Source organism: Heteronotia binoei, chromosome 1 (genome assembly GCF_032191835.1).
Source record: "Heteronotia binoei isolate CCM8104 ecotype False Entrance Well chromosome 1, APGP_CSIRO_Hbin_v1, whole genome shotgun sequence".
NCBI lineage: Eukaryota > Metazoa > Chordata > Lepidosauria > Squamata > Gekkonidae > Heteronotia > Heteronotia binoei.
In genome coordinates, this window is record NC_083223.1 from 71,283,702 (window position 1) to 71,302,565 (window position 18,864).

Sequence of the window (18,864 nt, forward strand, 5' to 3'; positions counted from 1 at the left end):
GAAGTCATTCATGTTCACTAGCTATTAATGCCAAGTAAAAGTGGGGAGGCGGGGGGAGGAAGCTAGCCTTTCAGTATTCCTGCTTCTTGAAAATGAATAACACAAACAAAAAGGTAAACAACCTCTCTAAACACCATATACAAAGAGAGACTTCCAATTTTGCTCCTTCATAAGACTGCATAAAAATAGCAAGCTCCACAAAGAGCTTCCTGGGATTCTAATAATGTGATTATAGTCAAGTCCCTAGCTGGGATAAGGAAAGCAAACAGCAGCCCTATTCATGTTCCTCTTTGACTCCTTTTATAAATGAATAAGAGCCATTAGCACTTGGGAAAATAAACATAAACCTGATAGAAAGAGGCATGGGCTGCTTACCATTTTACCTGGTATGCCTGGAGGACCTGCAGGCCCTGGCTCTCCTCGGCTACCCTTTTGAGAAACAAGAAGACACTGTTAGAGCATAGGTGCATTTTCTTCTGAAAGAAAAATTAAAACAAAACTGATTTTTATTAATGTTTGCTTATAAAAATATTATTGATCTCAACAACAGAAAAAAGTGGAAAATGTCAAGCTGCAGAAAGAAGTTTAAAAGCTGCATCATGAAAGCAAACACACAATGGATAATAGGTGGTATTCATGACAGTTTCTGAAGAAAACATTACTATAGAAATTATTTTTACACTTGGTTTAATAACTTCAAAAAATGACCCGTAACAAACAATACATACAAAGGATTCTACAAGATTAATGGCGGTCCAATACAAATGTCTCCACATACAAAACACACACTTGAGATGCAGAGCACAGAAAGTCTCCTTCTTAGAAGGTCCACCATTTATGTGAACTTTTCATACTAAAATACCTTAGAGACCTAGATGACAAATTAGTTCTTCAGATGGCTAAATCCGCACATATCTGCCCAATCACAGTAAGAGAGAAATGTGTGCAAGCTAGTATAGAACCCTACTCAACCAAAGAGCTCACAGGATGTCCTTCAGCCAATCAGTATCTTTCCACTTAACCTACCTTTGTTCTGTGGACAAAACAGGCATGTTTGCTGCCATGAGCCCTTAAAGGAAGGGTATTATAAAAATAGATATAGGTAATTGCATTCCATTATAGCAGGATTACTACATCTTTAAAATATTAGGGTTTTTCGAAAACAGAACATACAGAAGTCTCCTCGCATGAAAAGGTGGTGATAAAGCCACCATGCATTGACTTGACCACATCAAAAATAAATGTGTGAATGGACCTTGTGCTATCTATCCAACATGAGTTCTGAGTAAAATTTATAAAAGAATATCATATGCATAAGTAGAGATTTTCTTCTGTAAAGAATTCAGGGCATGAGTCATGATGATGGAAGCTACATCACTGATGCAAATAGCTTTGCAATCATAGAGGCAGTGAGAGAAATAGGGAACTGCCCCCAGGTGGCTGCAACTGTAGGCTCCGTTCCACAAAAACTTATTGTTCAATAAATCTGTTGGTCTAATGTATACAGAATTCTCCTAGCTTTAATACTTTTCTATGGAAATTTGCCAGAGTTCATATCAGGGCTTTTTTGGTAGGAAAAGCCAAGCAGGAACACATTTGCATATTATGCCACTCCTGCTGATGTCACCATTGTTTTACACACAGCTTTTTACAGAAAAAGTCCAGCAGAGGCTCATTTGCATATTAGGCCACACACCCTGACACCAGCCCAGCTGGAACTGCATTCCTGTTTTAAAAAAAAGCCCTGTTCATATATATGCATAATTCCAATCATCAGAAAGACCTAAGGTGTTAAAGCAGATACCTGTTACTTCTTTAGGGAAGGAGCAATGAGTGCAGGCTGTGAGAGCTGGACCATAAGGAAGGTCGAGCGCAGAACATAAGAAAAGGTATGTTGGATCAGGCCAACGGCCCATCCTCTTGAAGCTGGCTATGCTTGTAGCTGCCACCACCTCCTGTGGCAGTGAATTCCACATGTTAGTCACCCTTTGGGTGAAGAAGTACTTCCTTTAAATAGTTTTAACCCGACTGCTCAGCAATTTCATCAAATGCCTACAAGTTCTTGTATTGTGAGAAAGGGAGAAAAGTACTTCTTTCTGTACTTTCTCCATCCCATGCATAATCTTGAAAACCTCTATCATGTCACCTCACAGTCGACGTTTCTCCAAGCTAAAGAGCCCCAAGTGTTTCTTCACAGGGAAAGTGTTCCAACCCTTTAATCATTCTAGTTGCCCTTTTCTGCACTTTTTCCAATACTATAATATCCTTTTTGAGGTGCGGTGACCAGAATTGCACACAGTATTCCAAATCGGACCGCACCATCGATTTATACAGGAGCATTGTGATACTGGCTGATTTGTTTTCAATTCCCTTCCTAATAATTCCCAGCATGGCTTTGGCCTTTTTTATTGCAATCGCACACTGTCTTGACATTTTCAGTGCGTTATCTACCACAACCCCAAGATCTCTCTCTTGGTCAGTCTCTGCCAGTTCACAACCCATCAACTTGTATTTGTAGCTGGGATTCTTGGCCCCAATGTGCATTACTTTGCACTTGGCCACATTGAACCTCATCTGCCACATTGACACCCACTCACCCAGCCTCAACAGATCCCTTTGGAGTTCCTCACAATCCTCTCTGGTTCTCACCACCCTGAACAATTTAGTGTCATCTGCAAACTTGGCCACTTCACTGCTTACTCCCAACTCCAAATCATTTATGAAAAAGTTAAAGAGCATGGGACCCAGTACTGAGCCCTGCGGCACCCCACTGCTTACCGTCCTCCACTGCTAAGACTGCCCCTTTATACTCACTCTCTGCTTCCTATTAATTGGCCAGTTTTTGATCCACAAGAGGACCTGTCCTTTTACTCCATGACTCTCGAGCTTTCTAAGGAGCCTTTGATGAGGAACTTTATCAAAAGCTTTCTGGAAGTCATGGTAAACATCTATGGGATCTCCTTTGTCCACATGTTTGTTCACCCCCTCAAAGAAATGTAACAGGTTAGTGAGGCAAGATCTTCCCTTGCAGAACCCATGCTGAGTCTTCCTCAATAACTCATGTTCATCAATGTGCCTACTCATTCTGTCCTTGATAATGGTTTCTACCAACTTTCCTGGTATTGAAGTCAGACTGACTGGCCTGTAATTTCCCGGATCTCCTCTGGAATCCTTTTTAAAGATGGGGGTGACATTTGCTACCTTCCAGTCCTCAGGAATGGAGGCAGATTTCAATGAAAGATTACATATTTTTGTCAGAAGATCCACAAGTTCAACTTTGAACTCTTGGATGTATGCCATCCGGACCTGGTGACTTATTAGTTTTTAATTTGTCTATCAGTTGTAGGACCTCCTCTCTTGTCACCTCAATCTGACTCAGGTCTTTCAACACCCCTTCCAAAATGGTTCTGGATCAGGCAAACACTTCTCATCTTCCACAGTGAATACTTTGGCCATCAAATGAGAAGGGATCACTCACTGGAGAAGATCCTGATGCTGGGAAAGACAGAAGGCAAAAGAAGAAGGGGACGGCAAAAGATGAGATGGGTAGACAGCATTACTGATGTAACTAACACGAATTTGAGCAGACTTCGGAGGATGGTGGAAGACAGGAGGGCCTGGCATGACTCGGTCCATGGGGTCACAAAGAGTTGGACTCAACTGTGTGACTGAACAACAACGAGTGCAGGCATGCTCAGTATGTAGATGTCCACTGTCCAGGTTCTTGCACTTCTCTTTAAAAACAGGCCCTGCCTGAGGTATTATCTTTTGTCAATGCAAATATACCTCTGACCAGAAGCAGACCTTTCTCAATAGCCACTCCTGAGCTGTGGAACTTGGATCCCTCAAGACATCGATTTCACACCACACCTGCTGGGGTGTCAAAAGATGACTAAAGATGTATTCATTTCAGCTGGTTTTTTATTGGTGAATTTGTTTCCATCATGTCCCTGGCTATTTCTGTTGGCTTAGTATCAGTGTGGTGGGGTGGTGGTGGGGTGGTGGTGGGGGGTGGTGGGGGGTGGGCTCCCTCTGGGAATCCTACCCCCCCAGGGAAAGTGCATGCGCAATACATAGCCTCTCCTCTCCCGGTGTAGTGAACGCCGCGTGGTCACTGTCTGGCTATGCCTGGCAGATGGTCACTGCAATGGCCTCTCCTGCATTACTGCATCCGTAGCAACACCTTCTCGCTGGTCCCCCCCGTTTTCACAGAGTTTGCTACGTCATGGTGCGACCGAATTGTCCGGCGGTATAACCGGATGGGCAGGCTGGGCCCACCAACCTCGTCAGCCTAAGAGAAGGAAAACTCTAACATCAAACCCGGGCAGATAGAGCTCGTTAATGTAACACCTACCACCTGGAGGACTCACTGCCAGCGTCCCGGCTTACTGGGCCATGGCAGATGACCCCCAGGTGAAAGAGTGGAGCCAGTACCGCGCACACTGCGCTTCACCTAAAAAATTCCTCTGCGCAGGCCTGAAGGGCATATCCACACACACAACTCACAACGCATCAAGTCCTGCAGCGATAGGCAAGGGGCGAAACGGCAGGTGGAAGGTGCCACTGGAAGCCGCAGTCCCGATCCTGCATGTAGGCGGTTCAGGATATTGGTCGCCTGATGCTAACCCGGAGACGAAAGCATCTTTCGGCAGCACCCTGAACGACCAAGCAGCCTTATCTAGGGACAGCACTGCTTGCTCCACACGGAGAGGGGCCTAGAAAAGGTGGCCTAAACAAAGCTCGTCTTCCCCACCCCAGTTGGCTAGCCGCGGTCAACGGGCATCCTTACTTGCGGTCGAAAAATAACAACAAAGAAAAGGCATGCACCTGCCTCACAAAGTGTGCAAAGACTAAAGCTTGCATGTTGGAACATCAGAACCATGCTTGACACAGTAGGCAGTGGTCGCCCTGAACGACGCTCTGCTCTAGTTGCCCACGAACTTCTCAGGTTGAATATCGACATAGCAGCTCTCAGTGAGGTCCGTTTCCCTGAGGAAGGTAGTCTTCAAGAACACGGTGCTGGCTATACCCTCTACTGGTCAGGTAAGTCAAAGGCTGAGAGCCGCCTTTCTGGCATTGGCTTCATGGTCAGGAACTCCATTGCCTCCAAACTCGAAAACCTTCCAACAGGTCACTCAGATCGCATCATGTCCATGCGCCTCCCACTTCAAAACAAGCAGCATGCAACACTCTTCAGTGTGTATGCCCCAACCCTTCAAGCAGATCCTGCAGAAAAGAACAAGTTCTATGCTGATCTACGCAACCTCGTACGGAAAACCCCTACAGAGGACAAGGTGATCATCCTTGGCGACTTCAATGCCAGAGTAGGTAAAGACTCGGAAGCCTGGAAAGGAGTACTTGGCAAACACGGCATTGGCAACTGCAATGACAACGGGCGCCTCCTGCTAGAATTCTGCATGGAGCACCAGCTCACCATCACCAACACTATCTTCCAGCAGAAGAACAGTCTGAAGACAACCTGGATGCACCCACGGTCCAAGCATTGGCACCTTATCGACTACATTCTGGTGCGCCAGAGAGACCTTCGAGATGTCTTACACACCCGAGTAATGCCCAGCGCAGAATGTCATACGGATCATCGTCTTGTACGCTGCAATCTCCGTCTTCACTTTAAACCCACACCCAGGAGAGGAGGTATCCCTCGGAGGAAGTTTCAGGTTGGCAGCCTCCAGTCAGCCGAAGTTAAAGCTGCCTTCCAGGCAAAACTCCAGTCAAGAATTGAGGACCTCAGTTGCCCCACAGACCCTTCTCCAGAAGCACTCTGGGAACACCTAAAAACTACCATCCTGCAGATCTCTGAAGAAGTCCTCGGGTTCTCCACAAGGAAGAACAAGGACTGGTTTGATGAGAACAATCAAGAGATCCAAGAATTACTGGCAAAAAAGAGATCTGCCTACCAAGCACATCTTGCTCAGCCCTCCTGTCCTGGGAAAAAAGCAACCTTTCGCGCTGCATGTAGCAACCTCCAGTGCAAGCTTCGAGACATTCAGAACGAGTGGTGGACCAAGCTTGCAGAGAGAACCCAGCTGTGTGCAGACACTGGTGATTTAAGAGGGTTCTACGAAGCCCTGAAGGCAGTATATGGTCCATCATATCAGGCTCAGAGTCCCTTGCATAGTGCAGACGGCCAAGTGCTCCTCACAGACAAGGCATCCATACTGAACCGGTGGCCAGAGTATTTTCAGGTTCTCTTCAGTGCCAACCGCGTAGTTCAAGATTCAGCAATCCACCTCACCCCACTTCAACCGGTGAAAACAGAGTTGGATGAGATCCCCACCCTAGAAGAGACTGTTAAAGCCATCAAGCAACTGAAAAGTGGCAAGGCAGCAGGAGTTGATGGAATTCCACCAGAGATCTGGAAGCATGGGGGCACAGTACTACATAGCTCACTTCACAAAGTACTTGTCACCTGCTGGGAACAAGGCAAATTACCACAGGACTTTCGCGATGCAATCATCATCACCCTATACAAGAACAAAGGGGAAAAGTCAGACTGCTCCAACTACCGGGGGATAACCCTGCTCTCCATCGCAGGCAAAATCCTTGCCAGAATACTCCTGAACAGACTGGTGCCCACCATTGCAGAAGAACTCCTCCCAGAGAGCCAGTGCGGCTTCAGAGCTAACAGGAGCACCACCAACATGGTATTTGTTCTCAGGCAGCTCCAAGAGAAATGCAGGGAACAGAACAAGGGTCTGTATGTGACTTTTGTCGACCTTACCAAAGCTTTCAATACCGTTAGCAGGAAAGGCCTGTGGCAAATCTTGGAACGTTTAGGATGTCCCCCAAGGTTCCTCAGCATGATCATCCAGCTACACGAAGACCAGCGAGGCCAAGTCAGACACTGCAACGACCTCTCGGAGCCCTTCCCAATAGGCACAGGTGTAAAGCAAGGCTGAGTTCTCGCGCCAACTCTCTTTACGATCTTCTTTAGCATGATGCTTCAAAGAGCCGCAGTAGATCTAGATGAGGACGATGGTGTCTACATCCGCTATCGCACCGATGGCAGCCTGTTCAACCTGAGGCGACTAAAGGCACACTCCAAGACAATGGAAAAACTCATCCGAGAGCTACTGTTTGCTGACGATGCTGCACTCGTCTCCCACTCGGTATCAGCTCTGCAGCATATGACGTCCTGCTTTGCAGAGGCTGCCAAGCTATTCGGCCTAGAAGTTAGTCTGAAGAAGACAGAAGTTCTCCACCAGCCTGCACCCCAGGAAGATTATCACCCTCCCTGCATCACTGTGGGTGAATCAGTTCTGAAGACAGTCCAGCAGTTCAGCTACCTGGGGTGCATCATCTCCTCAGATGCCAAGATCGACAAGGAGATTGACAACAGGCTGGCAAAGGCAAACCGTGCATTTGGCCGACTGCACAAAAGAGTGTGGAGCAACAAGCATCTGAAAAAAGGCACAAAGATCAATGTTTACAAAGCGGTTGTGATGACAACCCTCATCTATGGCTCCGAATCGTGGGTTTTATACCGTCATCACCTGCGACTCCTTGAGCGCTTTCATCAGCGCTGCCTTCGCACCATCCTCAACATCCACTGGAGTGACTTTGTGACCAACACTGAAGTCCTCAAGCGGGCAGAGGTTACCAGCATCGAGGCACTGCTGTTGAAGACGCAGCTGCGCTGGGCAGGGCATATTTCTAGGATGGAAAACCACCGCCTTCCCAAGATTGCCCTGTATGGCGAACTCTCCACCGGCCATCGAAATAGAGGGGCACCAAAGAAGAGGTACAAGGACTCCTTGAAGAAATCCCTTAGCACCTGTCACATCAACCATCACCAGTGGTCTGACCTAGCCTCAGATCGCAAAGCATGGAGGCACACCATCCACCAGGCTGTCTCTTCCTTTGAGAACACACGCATAGCTGGTCTTGAGGACAAAAGGAGATTGAGGAAGAATCGCACTGCTACAGGACCAACCCTAAATCAGACTTTTCCCTGCAGCCGCTGTGGCCGGACCTGCCTGTCCCACATTGGTCTTGTCAGCCACCAGCGAGCCTGCAGCAAACGTGGACTATTGCACCCTTCTTAAATCTTCGTTCGCGAAGCCAAGCCGAGAGAGAGAGAGAGTATCAGTGTGCCTGCTGTTGTATACATATATATGTTTTGAAGATTGTATTAAGTGGAAATTTTATAAACCTATATGTAATAGTTTCCTGTTCATCATTGTGAAAATCTGGCCTAAAGTTGCACTGAGGTTTTGTAAATAAATAAAATAAACAGCAGAACAGGGAATACACTCCAGAAAGCTACTATGCTTGCAAGGTGGACCACTAATTTAACTATTTCTCTCTACATAATGAATTTTAAGCCTCTTTTGATCATCTCAAAAACCATGCTTGGGATCATGGGTCCAGTGCACAAAAAAGGCCATGTAGGACGAGGCTGCTGTAAGGAGAGGAATGAGAGATCCCATCTCCTCCCTCTTATGCCAGTAGAAAAGCTGGCAGGATTCAAGCCAATATTATAATTGGTTATGTCTTTGATGTTCAAGAATTAATACTTTGGAACAATCATAATGGCAAGTTAAAAGGATTGCAACCACAAATGGAGCTTGGTAATGATGTAGAGCAATTTCCAAAGCATGCATGAAGCAAGAATTATGAGAGAGAGAAAAAACTATATCTTGAATTAAGGCATTAAAATCCTATTCTGTTGTTTTTGGAAAGTAAGTTTCTCTCCCCACCCCCATAATACAGACATTTTCTATTGTAATCAGAAGGCATACTTCATAAAACAAATTGCTTATGTTTTACTCATCGTCTCCATAGATTCATCCAAAAACCTTATACTGATTCCCTCAGTAAATGCAAGTCTTAATCTTGTAACATAACAAGTCTGAACAGCAATTAAAATTGGACTCATAATCTTCTTAAATACAGCATTTGCAAATAAACAGCCTGATGCCTCTTTGTTTGTCTGCAAAGGGCGGTTTTTCACAAGCATCCTATCACTTGTGAGAGCAGATGAGAATCATTCTAAACAAAACACTTGCAAAGTGAACACTAGGCTGCCGCCCCCCATCCGTTTCTTTATTCTGACTTTCAAATTTAACTGGGAGAATCAGGAGCAAATCCCCAGAAAGGTGAAATGTGATCTAGTTAGGATCTTGCTTTGCTGTGTTAAACATGTTGGTCAATTCCTAGAATTTAGAGGTGTGTGTTTTGTTTTTGTTTTTAAAAAGATACCCTTATCTTATGATTGAAACCTTATGCCAGCTGCAATATGGTTTCTGGTCTAGGACTATGTTTAATTTTACCACTCCCACATCCTGCCCCCTATTCCACATCTGACTAGTTAAGACATTGCACCATAAAGTGACATTAATGTTACACATCTATTGTTTTGGCCACTGCACCAATTTTGGCTATACTAGGGTAGCACCTGTCTCATCTGATCTTTTTTTTTCCCTTTGCATAGCCTGGTTTTAAGATCTCTTGAGGTAAATGAGGCTAAACCAGGGTAAGTGAAAGTATGCTGATTTAAGAGAGGCTGGTGGATCATTTTATCATGAACCAACCGGTGAAACAGTTTCCAGCAAGTGATGCAATTCTATTGGCCCAGTATGCTGTAGTAAACCTGTAGAGTAAAGGTACAGTCTAAAGCACACTTTACATTAAGCATTATTAACATGGGATTGTAAATCCAATTGGAAGAAAACACATAGAGTAAAATGGAATTTGAAAGAACTGTAGTGTTTAACCACATTTTTTCATTAAAAGTATGAGATAGAACTATGGAAAGTTTTGCCACTCTAGAAGCTTATACAAAACAAGAGATGCCAATGAGACACCTTGATGGTCTCTAGAACAACAAGCTAGAGGGGGAAAAGTCAAGTGTTTAATCTGAACCCCCTGTTTCAGCTTAGTAATGGGTGTTGCTAATAATTAACACAGTGTGACAACTCCACTTTCTCTGGACAGCTGATTTTTACTTGCCTTTTAAGGGATTAGAACATAGTTTAGAAGATTATCCTGCATTATCCTGTTAGGAAACTACTTTGTCCTTAATTAACCACAGAAATGCCCACAAACATGTGTGTAGGCATGAGGACAGATGGGAAATAGTTAATCACATTTGGGAAATAGTTAACAAGACAAATGATTTGAAATTGCTATAAATGTATAAGAATATCAGAAGCACTATTAAGCCATTGCATCAAGAGCAAGAGTTTAAAAGAGAAAAGGAAAACTCCTTGGAGTTTGGTGAGTGAGTTCTCCACAGAATTCCCCGGCATGAGGCATAGAGTTTTTCTGAAAGGTGGCAGACTGAACTGTTATGGACTGGAACAACCTGGCACCTATGCCAGATCAGGGCACTTGGCCTTCATGGACTATAACGCATTAAGTCAGGTCAGGCCCAACATGCTCCTTGACTAAGCTGCTAGATTGTGGGTAACCTGTGCCCACAAAGACACATGAACCCCGGATTGTGGTTCTACCATCTGCCCAGTCTTGCAGATCAGAAACTGCACCTCTGTCTGCAGAAGACAGGACCAGAAGTGGCCCTGAGAGAAGCCATGTTCCTGAGGTGCTTCAAGAAGACAACACACTCTCCTGCAAGCAGCCATGCAGAGATGGTTTCTTCCTCACACACCATATTCCAGAATCCAGCACAAGCTTTGGAAATGCAAATACATATGCCTGACTGGTGCAACATCATTCTCAAAGACAAAGAAATCTTCCTGATGCCCATCAACAAGAATCTCTCAACAGAATGTCATTGGAATGATTGCCCATCTCCAGCCACATCCTGTCACCCATCTTCCTTCTTCCCCATCCCTTTTGCCTTCCCATTGTTTCTTCCCAAGGTGTTACAATAGTAAATATCAGACTCTAAATTGGCCACTCCAGTTTCTAAATTGGCCCCTTATTGTGAATGATGCTGGTCACTTCTTGCTCCCTCATTCTTATCTCATCTTTGCTGAGGAATCTCTCTTCTTCATTCGTCCGACAGGTATCAGTATTAGTCCTCATAGCAACAATTCCTGCTAATGCAAACTATTTTTCTTAGGATGTATGTACGTTGAGAATTTGTGTTTTCTTGTATGCTTGAGTGTTTTCTAATAAATTTGGTATAAAAATCTCATTATTTAAACACCCTCCTAGGAGGACTGACTCTTGAGAGCCAGTATGGTGCAGTGGTTAAGTGTGTGGACTCTTATCTGAGAGAACCAGGTTTGATTCCCCACTCCTCCACTTACAGGTGCTGGAATGGCCTTGGATTAGCCATAGCTCTGGCAGAGGTTGTCCTTGAAAGGCCAGCTGCCGTGAGAGCCCTCTGAGGCCCACCCACTTCACAGGGTGTCTGTTGTGTGGGGGGGGAGAAGATATAGAAGAAGATATAGAAGATTGTAAGCCGCTCTGAGTCTCTGATTCAGAAGGAAGGGTGGGGTATAAATCTGCAGTCGTCTTCTTCTTGTATACATAAGTTATTGCTCCCATACAATTTTTGCCATCTTTGCCCACCTAATTAATTCCCCCATACCTCTCTTGAGGGCAATGTGGCTAACAGTGATGGACAGCAGGCATGGAGCACACTAGCCCCTCTTCCCATGGGATCACTGTCATAAGAAGATCCCTGTTCGATCAGACCTGTGGTCCGTCTTAGTCCAGCATCCTGTTTCACACAGTGACCAACCAGTTGAATGAGGGCAGGACCAGCACACCATGCCTGTATTTTCTCCCCACATGTTCAGTCAACATGATAAGGAACTCATGTTCAGTCAACATGATGAGGAACTCATCACCAACTTTGTATTATGTGGCATCACAGTGGGATATTGGGCACCAGGTGACAGTGGAGGACAGAAGAAATGTCTATTAAGAGTTTATGTGGTCATGTACAGTTAATTTTCCCAGCCTTCAGTAAGGATTCAAAAATGGGTATCCCAGATGTTCAAATTACTCCCCCCTGGTACTTGCACACTATGCACTTTGGGTGTATGAAATTATCTGGGTTGCTATCATGTTTTAAATGTTTTAGTATTTAAGCTGGTATTAGATTCAAACTGAGGTTATAACGTTTTTATATCTATTGTTTTATTTATGGTTGTAACGAGCGCTGAGCCAGCTCGCAGGGGGGAGGGCAGGATAGAAATCACATAAAATAAACAAATATAGTTTAATGTCAGCTGTGAAGTATCCTTATTCCACTCCAACATTAAGTGGGATTAAAGAATGGTTCCAACTACTTCCTGTATGTCAATAAGATCATTTAACATGCCACGTGGCATATTTAGGATCTCTGTTTAAAATTTGCTCGCTAGACAAGATGGTGGCTGTTGTGTGTTTTTCTTCATGAGTCTTCTCCACGCAAATGCAAAAGGCACTGGTGACTTTCTTTAACAGTAGAGGAGGTAACAAGAGAGGAGCACTAAATCTTCTTTCCCTCCAACACTATTCCTACCTTCAGTCCATTACTCCAGGCACTTCCCTTCTCCCTGTGTTATATGTAAAAGAAGCTGACCAGTAATGTCTATTTTGGCCACCCAAAGCACATTATTTTCTGATGAGAAAGCCTGAATCAACACTTTCACTCCCTCTTCTTTTCCACACCATGCCTCCTTATTAAGTAGTCTGACATGTCAGAACAAGAAACTGAACTGTTATGCAGAGAAGCCTGGTCCCCATGATAAAGTATGGTTTGTTCTGGCAACTACTGAGGTTTATGTTCCTCCCTTGGGGGAGTAGGAGCTAGCACAAGAATCCTATTATTGCTCCCCAATATTAATAAAAATTGTTTATTTATAGTGTACCCAGCAAAACTCTAGTTTTATATATTCAAGCCAGGAAAAGAAAACATCCAGTTTTGTCTTATTTGCTCTTGTGATGGAAAGCATGTCCGTGAAAAGCACTTCACTCACTTTAGCCTACAAAAGCCTATCCTGCTCTCATTTCTATATCTTTTCTTCCTGCAAATTATTCCTCCCACATCACCAGTTTCTTCCTTCTAGGAAATCCTGCACTACTAGAATCAAGAAGGAATGCTATTTATTTTTCTGAATTAGACTCCTATCATGGTAGCAATTTAGAATGAAGAAATTTAAGCAGATATCTCCATACAGAACTGTATTTATACAACCATTTCAAAGCTTACAAGTTTTACACTGAAATCATGTAAAATAATAAACACGCTGTCTAAATAGAGGCAGGCTCTTTATCTTCTCTGCTTCCTCAGGACCAAATGACGAAGACCTGACTGAGAGTTTTGTGTTTCATGCTTAGATGAAATACAACAGAAATACAAAAAAACAACCTCTTTCACAAAAGAAAGTTTTGGTGCAAAATGTCTTTGATGTCAGGCCTATTCACATAGCATGTGGCAGAGTAATTGAAATGCATCTTGGAACCACACAAAATGGTAAGTACCACATGTTCAGCCCTTCTGTTGACTGTGAGAACTCTGTTTGGTGGAGATGTGTGGATTCCTTTTTTTGGAGCATTGTACAAGATTCTAGGTGTAAGTTATGAGTTTTGATTTAAGTCACTATACTGGAGAGCTTGGGTTTAAAATTATTTGAATTTTAAATCAGTACACATTGCAATACTGAGGAAACTGCTCAAGATGTTAAATTTGAAAATTAGTAAAACAAATTGCTCTTGGTCACAGTATGTTGGATACAGGCCAAAATTTTCACTTAGACTAGAGATCTTGTGCGAGTGGAAACATGCACACACACAAGACTGCAATAGCTGCTTGCACTATGTCAGATTTATTGTATCCCCACATGCATTTCAGCTTGCACAAGATCTTGTGCAACTAATTTCTGTACACTATTATGTATAGGGAGAAAAGAGCTAGGTGTTAAACAAGATCTTGCAGAAGCAGAACTGCACCTAGTCCATTTATGTTTCTGCTTGCCCATCACTGGAGCCAAGCCAACATGTCCTCCATTATTATCACAGATCTGAAAATCTAGAGCTACAATATAAACAAGCAAGAAGTGAACAAAGTACTCACAGGTGGTCCTCTGGGTCCAATCGGGCCTTGTTCCCCCTGTGGCCCTTGTTCCCCCTGTTTTCATAATTACAGGAAACAGAACATGCTTCAAAATTGATTCAGCACAAAACGCAAACATTATAGGGTTTTTTAAAAAAAAAATCAGGAAACTGGAGGTAGCAATGATCTTACAGGTTTACCCGAATTCCCCATCAAGCCAGGTATTCCAGGAGGACCTGTGTTACCCTGTTAGAAAGAAACGAAGTTAGCCAAAGCCAAATACTATCAGGCCATTCTAGCAGAGTTACATGAAAATGAATAAATAAAAACCTATCAAAAGGCATATATTAAATCATACATTATGATCTCTCTCTCCCTCTCATTCCATTAACCACTTTCCATCAGATATTTTACCTCTAAACAAGTTTTAAGAACTCTCATCAAGCTCTGGAACATTTTCTCCTCCTTCTGGCTGTCTCCTGACTTCATCTATATTACTATAGTCATTTGCAGTCATTCATCTGTGATCCCAGAGAGAAACCATTAATGCATCTAAGAAAGATGATGAGTGCAATCCTAAAGAGAGTTACACCTTTATAAGTATGCTGAAGTTACTGGGATTTTTAAAAAATGTAACTGCTTATAATGGCAGTATAAGCGTGGTGTAGCAACCAGAGGGGCTGGGTTTGACCATGATGGGGCTGTGTTTGCCCATGATGATTTGGATCCAAATCTCTGCCCAGTCATGCAACTCACTGAACAAAGCTCTCTCTTTCTTTCTCTAACGTACATAAATAGTACAGGGGTTCTGTGAATATAAAATGGGGTAATTTCATGTATGCTGGCCTCAAAGAAAGGATGGAATGCAAAATCATCTATAAAATGGTATAGAATACTTCACCTTTGGGCCACCAACACCTTTTGCTCCTGGAGAGCCAGGTAAACCCTGAAAAAACACATTGTTTAAAATGCTACAGATATTTACAAATATTTTGTGCTATAAAATATTGTTACAGCTAATTTTACACAGCTATGATATTTAATACCTTAAGTCAACTTAAGTCAAACTGGATGAGCTCGCATACTGAGAGTTAAATGACAATATCAATACAAGTGATAAATAGTCACCAGCAGCTGTTGAGAAAGGGAAAAGGGGGCCCCCTTCTTGCCCACCAAAAAAAACTCTATTGAGGATCATGAAATCATGGTCTAAAGCTATGTGGAATGGAGACTGAAGTAAGGAGGGAACCAAATGAAAAAGTGGCTGGATCCAATCCAATCCAATGCCTCTTCCAGTTTAAGCCCAATGAAAACTAATCAGCACCTGAATATGTACTAAGCATTCACCACATTCAAATTCATTGCCGGGGGGGGGCAAATAATTCTAATTCCATTCAATCAGCAAAAGACATAGTGAAAATATATATGCTTAAATTGGATCCTGATTGGGAGATCTCAAAAGTATGTTGTATTGAAATGACACTGATTTAGTAGGCCCATTGTTAAAAACTATGCTGACATCTACAAGCAGGGCCAATTTTTGAGAAACAACAAGAATCCAGAGGAACCACAAGCAAACTAAGCAATACTAAAGAATAATACATGTGATCAAGATGACATTGACAAAATCTCATCAATCCTTGTCCAATGTATGACATTGAAAATTTGTGATCTGTGGCAGAGGTGTATTCTATCACCTGAGGGTAAAGATTCAGCTGCCTGTAAAGACACCATCATCACCACATCGGGGGCTGAACTCTACTCCTCACCCAGGCCACTACACTGTGCAACCTCTCAGCAACAGTCATTGACTAGGCATCTGTCTGCTAAAAAAGTCATTTTGATTCCTGCTCAGATTGGTTATATGTAGCATGAGATGGCTTTTTGGACATTGTTTATTTCTTAGAGTCCATGTATATAAAATGTCACTATTACTTCATGTGGCCATATGCCTCAGCCTAACCAGCCTCACAAAGTACCAGTGAAAAGAAAATGGAGAGAAGATCTACAGAATCTACCCTTAGTAGAAGGATGGGATAAAATGCTCTAAAAGAAACAATATTGAGGTCCCTAGAACCATCTAATTTCTTACTCTGTTAAGCCCCTTAAGGGCAGAACTGTTTGCATTTGGAAAAATTACTGTAAGTTGCTCTGATTCCATAGGATTGAGCAAGGTGTGCAGTCTTCCTGAAGACCCAAGTAGGCAGCTTGTGTGTCCTCCTGGACCCAGCCACGCTTCTCCATGCCCAGGTGGCCACTGTGGTCAGTAATGTCTTCCACCAGCTTTAGGTGATACATTAATTATAGTTTTCCTGCGAGTGAGCTGAAAGTCATCTTTAAATCTATAAAAGCTACATAAATTGAACGTATGGATAAGCATATATATATATTAATGGGATGGAATAGCTCAAAACAGTGGTCTGGAGTGATTTAGCTGGAGTTACATGTATGCTGGTGATGTTCAGGTTGGATTATTCTAATGTACTCTGTATTGGGGCTTTTGTCTTTTCTGCTGACATGAGGCGAAAAGAAGTGACGTTACTGGATTTCTCATGATTGTTGCAGCTCCCCATCTAGTAGTGCATTTTGCTTGCGAGAGATCCTCCTAGCCCTCAGAAAGGAATTTCAGTACAAAACATCAGCAAAGGAAAGCAAGAAGATCCACTCTGCCAATACTTTTTGTGAACTCTTCTGGTAGGTCCAATCCCCAGACAAGGTAATATATTATTAGTGTAATCCTACATGGTGTTACTAAATTGTAAACCCATTGCTTTCAATTAGTTTACATTGGAGTGAGTATGCACTGGACTGCACTGTAAGTGTACCTTCTGGATAATAAATAGGTTTATTAAAATTCCAATAGGAGTACATTCAATTGATCGATGACATATGCTACTATAAAATGAGGGAAAGTTTCAAGGTCAGCAAAAATCCTTTAGGGTCACATCAACAGATTCTTTAAATCACAGTAATACTATGTTTAGATTTGATTTGATAATAACAAAAAGCAGTTAACATAACAGGATCATCCTAGCAAGATCGCATGCTGCTGCCTATAACCTCATTTTTTCCAAGATCTATTCCCACAAATTCCACCACATCTTTCTTTCGTGTACGCATTCCCATATCTGCCATTACAGAAAAACATATGATCACTAAGCATCTGGCTTCGGTTTAGTTTATAAACTAAACTGTGTTTTAAGTTTTAATGGTAGAAGATACTTACTGGCAGTCCCTGAATTCCTATATCACCTAGAGGGCCTGATTTTCCTGGTTCGCCCTGAAAGAAAATGGCTTTGGCATTAGTCACATGCTAATTATTACCTATGTAAGATGACTGATTCTGCTTCTGAAAAACAATATTAAGTCATGTGCAGACAAATATATATATATATATATATATATATATATATATATATATATATATAAAATTTGAAGAGTTGTTGCAAATTTAAGCACCTTTGGTATCTAACCATCTAAGAAAAGGAATGCTAGGTGAGGGTCAGGGCACTTACTGAAGGGCTTGCTGAAAAGAAGGGGATTAAGAAACACCCAAGGAGAACCAACACTAACCTGCATAGCCCGCACAGAAGGGGTGAGGATTTCTTAATAGGAATGGAAAACTATACAGTCTATGGCAAGGAAGAGAAGTTGGCCCCATTTCTGAAAAACTCCAAGGGTGCAAAGCACTCTCGTCACAGTCACAACATCAAGATAATGAAAACTAGTGAGGACATAACACGTAAGATGCACATTACTGAATATGATTAAATGGTCCATTTAAACCAGCTCACTATCCTACATCATCCAGCTAGATATTCTATTAATTTCACAAACAGTGAGAGCCTTTCCCAGCACTAGTAAGCTGAGGCCAGGTCTATCCTAGCAGCAGTATAAGGTGTTACATGGGCAAGCAGAGCTGCTCAGATGGTAGGACGGAATAGTACCACTTCAGACCACAAATGAGAGATTACATTTTTTAAAATTCCCTCAAATTAGTAATCCCCTACAAGGGGAAAACTACCTCAGCATGTGAAGGGCTAAATTCAGTCTTTCTTCCTGATGTTTTGCTGTTTCATTTGTATAGATAATGTGACTTCCCTCCTGCTATCTGAAATGGCACAGTCCATTTTTCCACCTTAGAATTCTACATCATTCTGCTGCAGGGCCAGTCCTGCCACTAGGCAAACTAGGTGATTGCCTAGGACACTGGCCTTCTGGGGGTGCCAAATCGGGTGCCCTCGTGTGACTCAGTGATGTTATCAGTGCGGGGGGGGGGGGGACACCAGAAGTTAGCCTTGCCTAGGGTACCAGACAGTCTAGGGCCAGCCCTGTTCCACTGTATGAGTACAGGTAGACTTCACCGTGTTGCATTCATTTCGTGAGAGCCAGTTTGGTGTAGTGGTTAAGTGCGTGGACTCTTATCTGGGAGAACTGGGTTTGAGTCTTCTCCACTTGCAGCTGCTAGAATGGCCATGGGACAGACAGAGATATCACAGAGCTTGTCCTTGAAAGGGCAGCTTCTGAGAAAGCCCCAAAGCCCCACCTACCTTATAGGGTGCTTGTCATGGGGAAGGAAGATAATGGAGACTGTGAGCCACTCAGACTCTGAGTGAAGGGTGGAATATAAATTCAATGTCGTCTTCTTCAGTTTGCTCAGTACATCAAACTCATAATCATAAGGGCAAAAAACAACATAAGGAGGAAGGGGAAAAAAGCAACCCCATGGCAGACTTCAATGCAAATTGATTTTAACTGGGCTTTTTTTACCCTTAAGGTGTTAGTTAAAATCACCTAATCAAGAGGATGTAAGACTCCTTTCACTACAGATATATCACTAGAGTTTGCAGAGTTTATTCTGTTTCCTCCTAATTAGGCTGCATCATCAT

The 18,864-nt window shown here is 42.9% G+C and overlaps 1 protein-coding gene across 1 annotated transcript in view; it reads right to left on the reverse strand.

Annotated features, from left to right (window-relative positions):
- The window catches only part of COL9A1 (collagen type IX alpha 1 chain), a 117,502-nt gene that overhangs the window by 26,658 nt on the left and 71,980 nt on the right, over positions 1 to 18,864 (reverse strand). The window contains exons 25-29 of the mRNA XM_060235570.1: positions 17,202 to 17,255; positions 14,877 to 14,921; positions 14,168 to 14,221; positions 13,997 to 14,050; positions 376 to 429 (exon numbers count right to left, since the gene is read on the reverse strand). Of these exons, the coding sequence (XP_060091553.1) occupies positions 376 to 429; positions 13,997 to 14,050; positions 14,168 to 14,221; positions 14,877 to 14,921; positions 17,202 to 17,255 (261 nt within the window). The remainder of the gene's footprint in view (positions 1 to 375; positions 430 to 13,996; positions 14,051 to 14,167; positions 14,222 to 14,876; positions 14,922 to 17,201; positions 17,256 to 18,864) is intronic.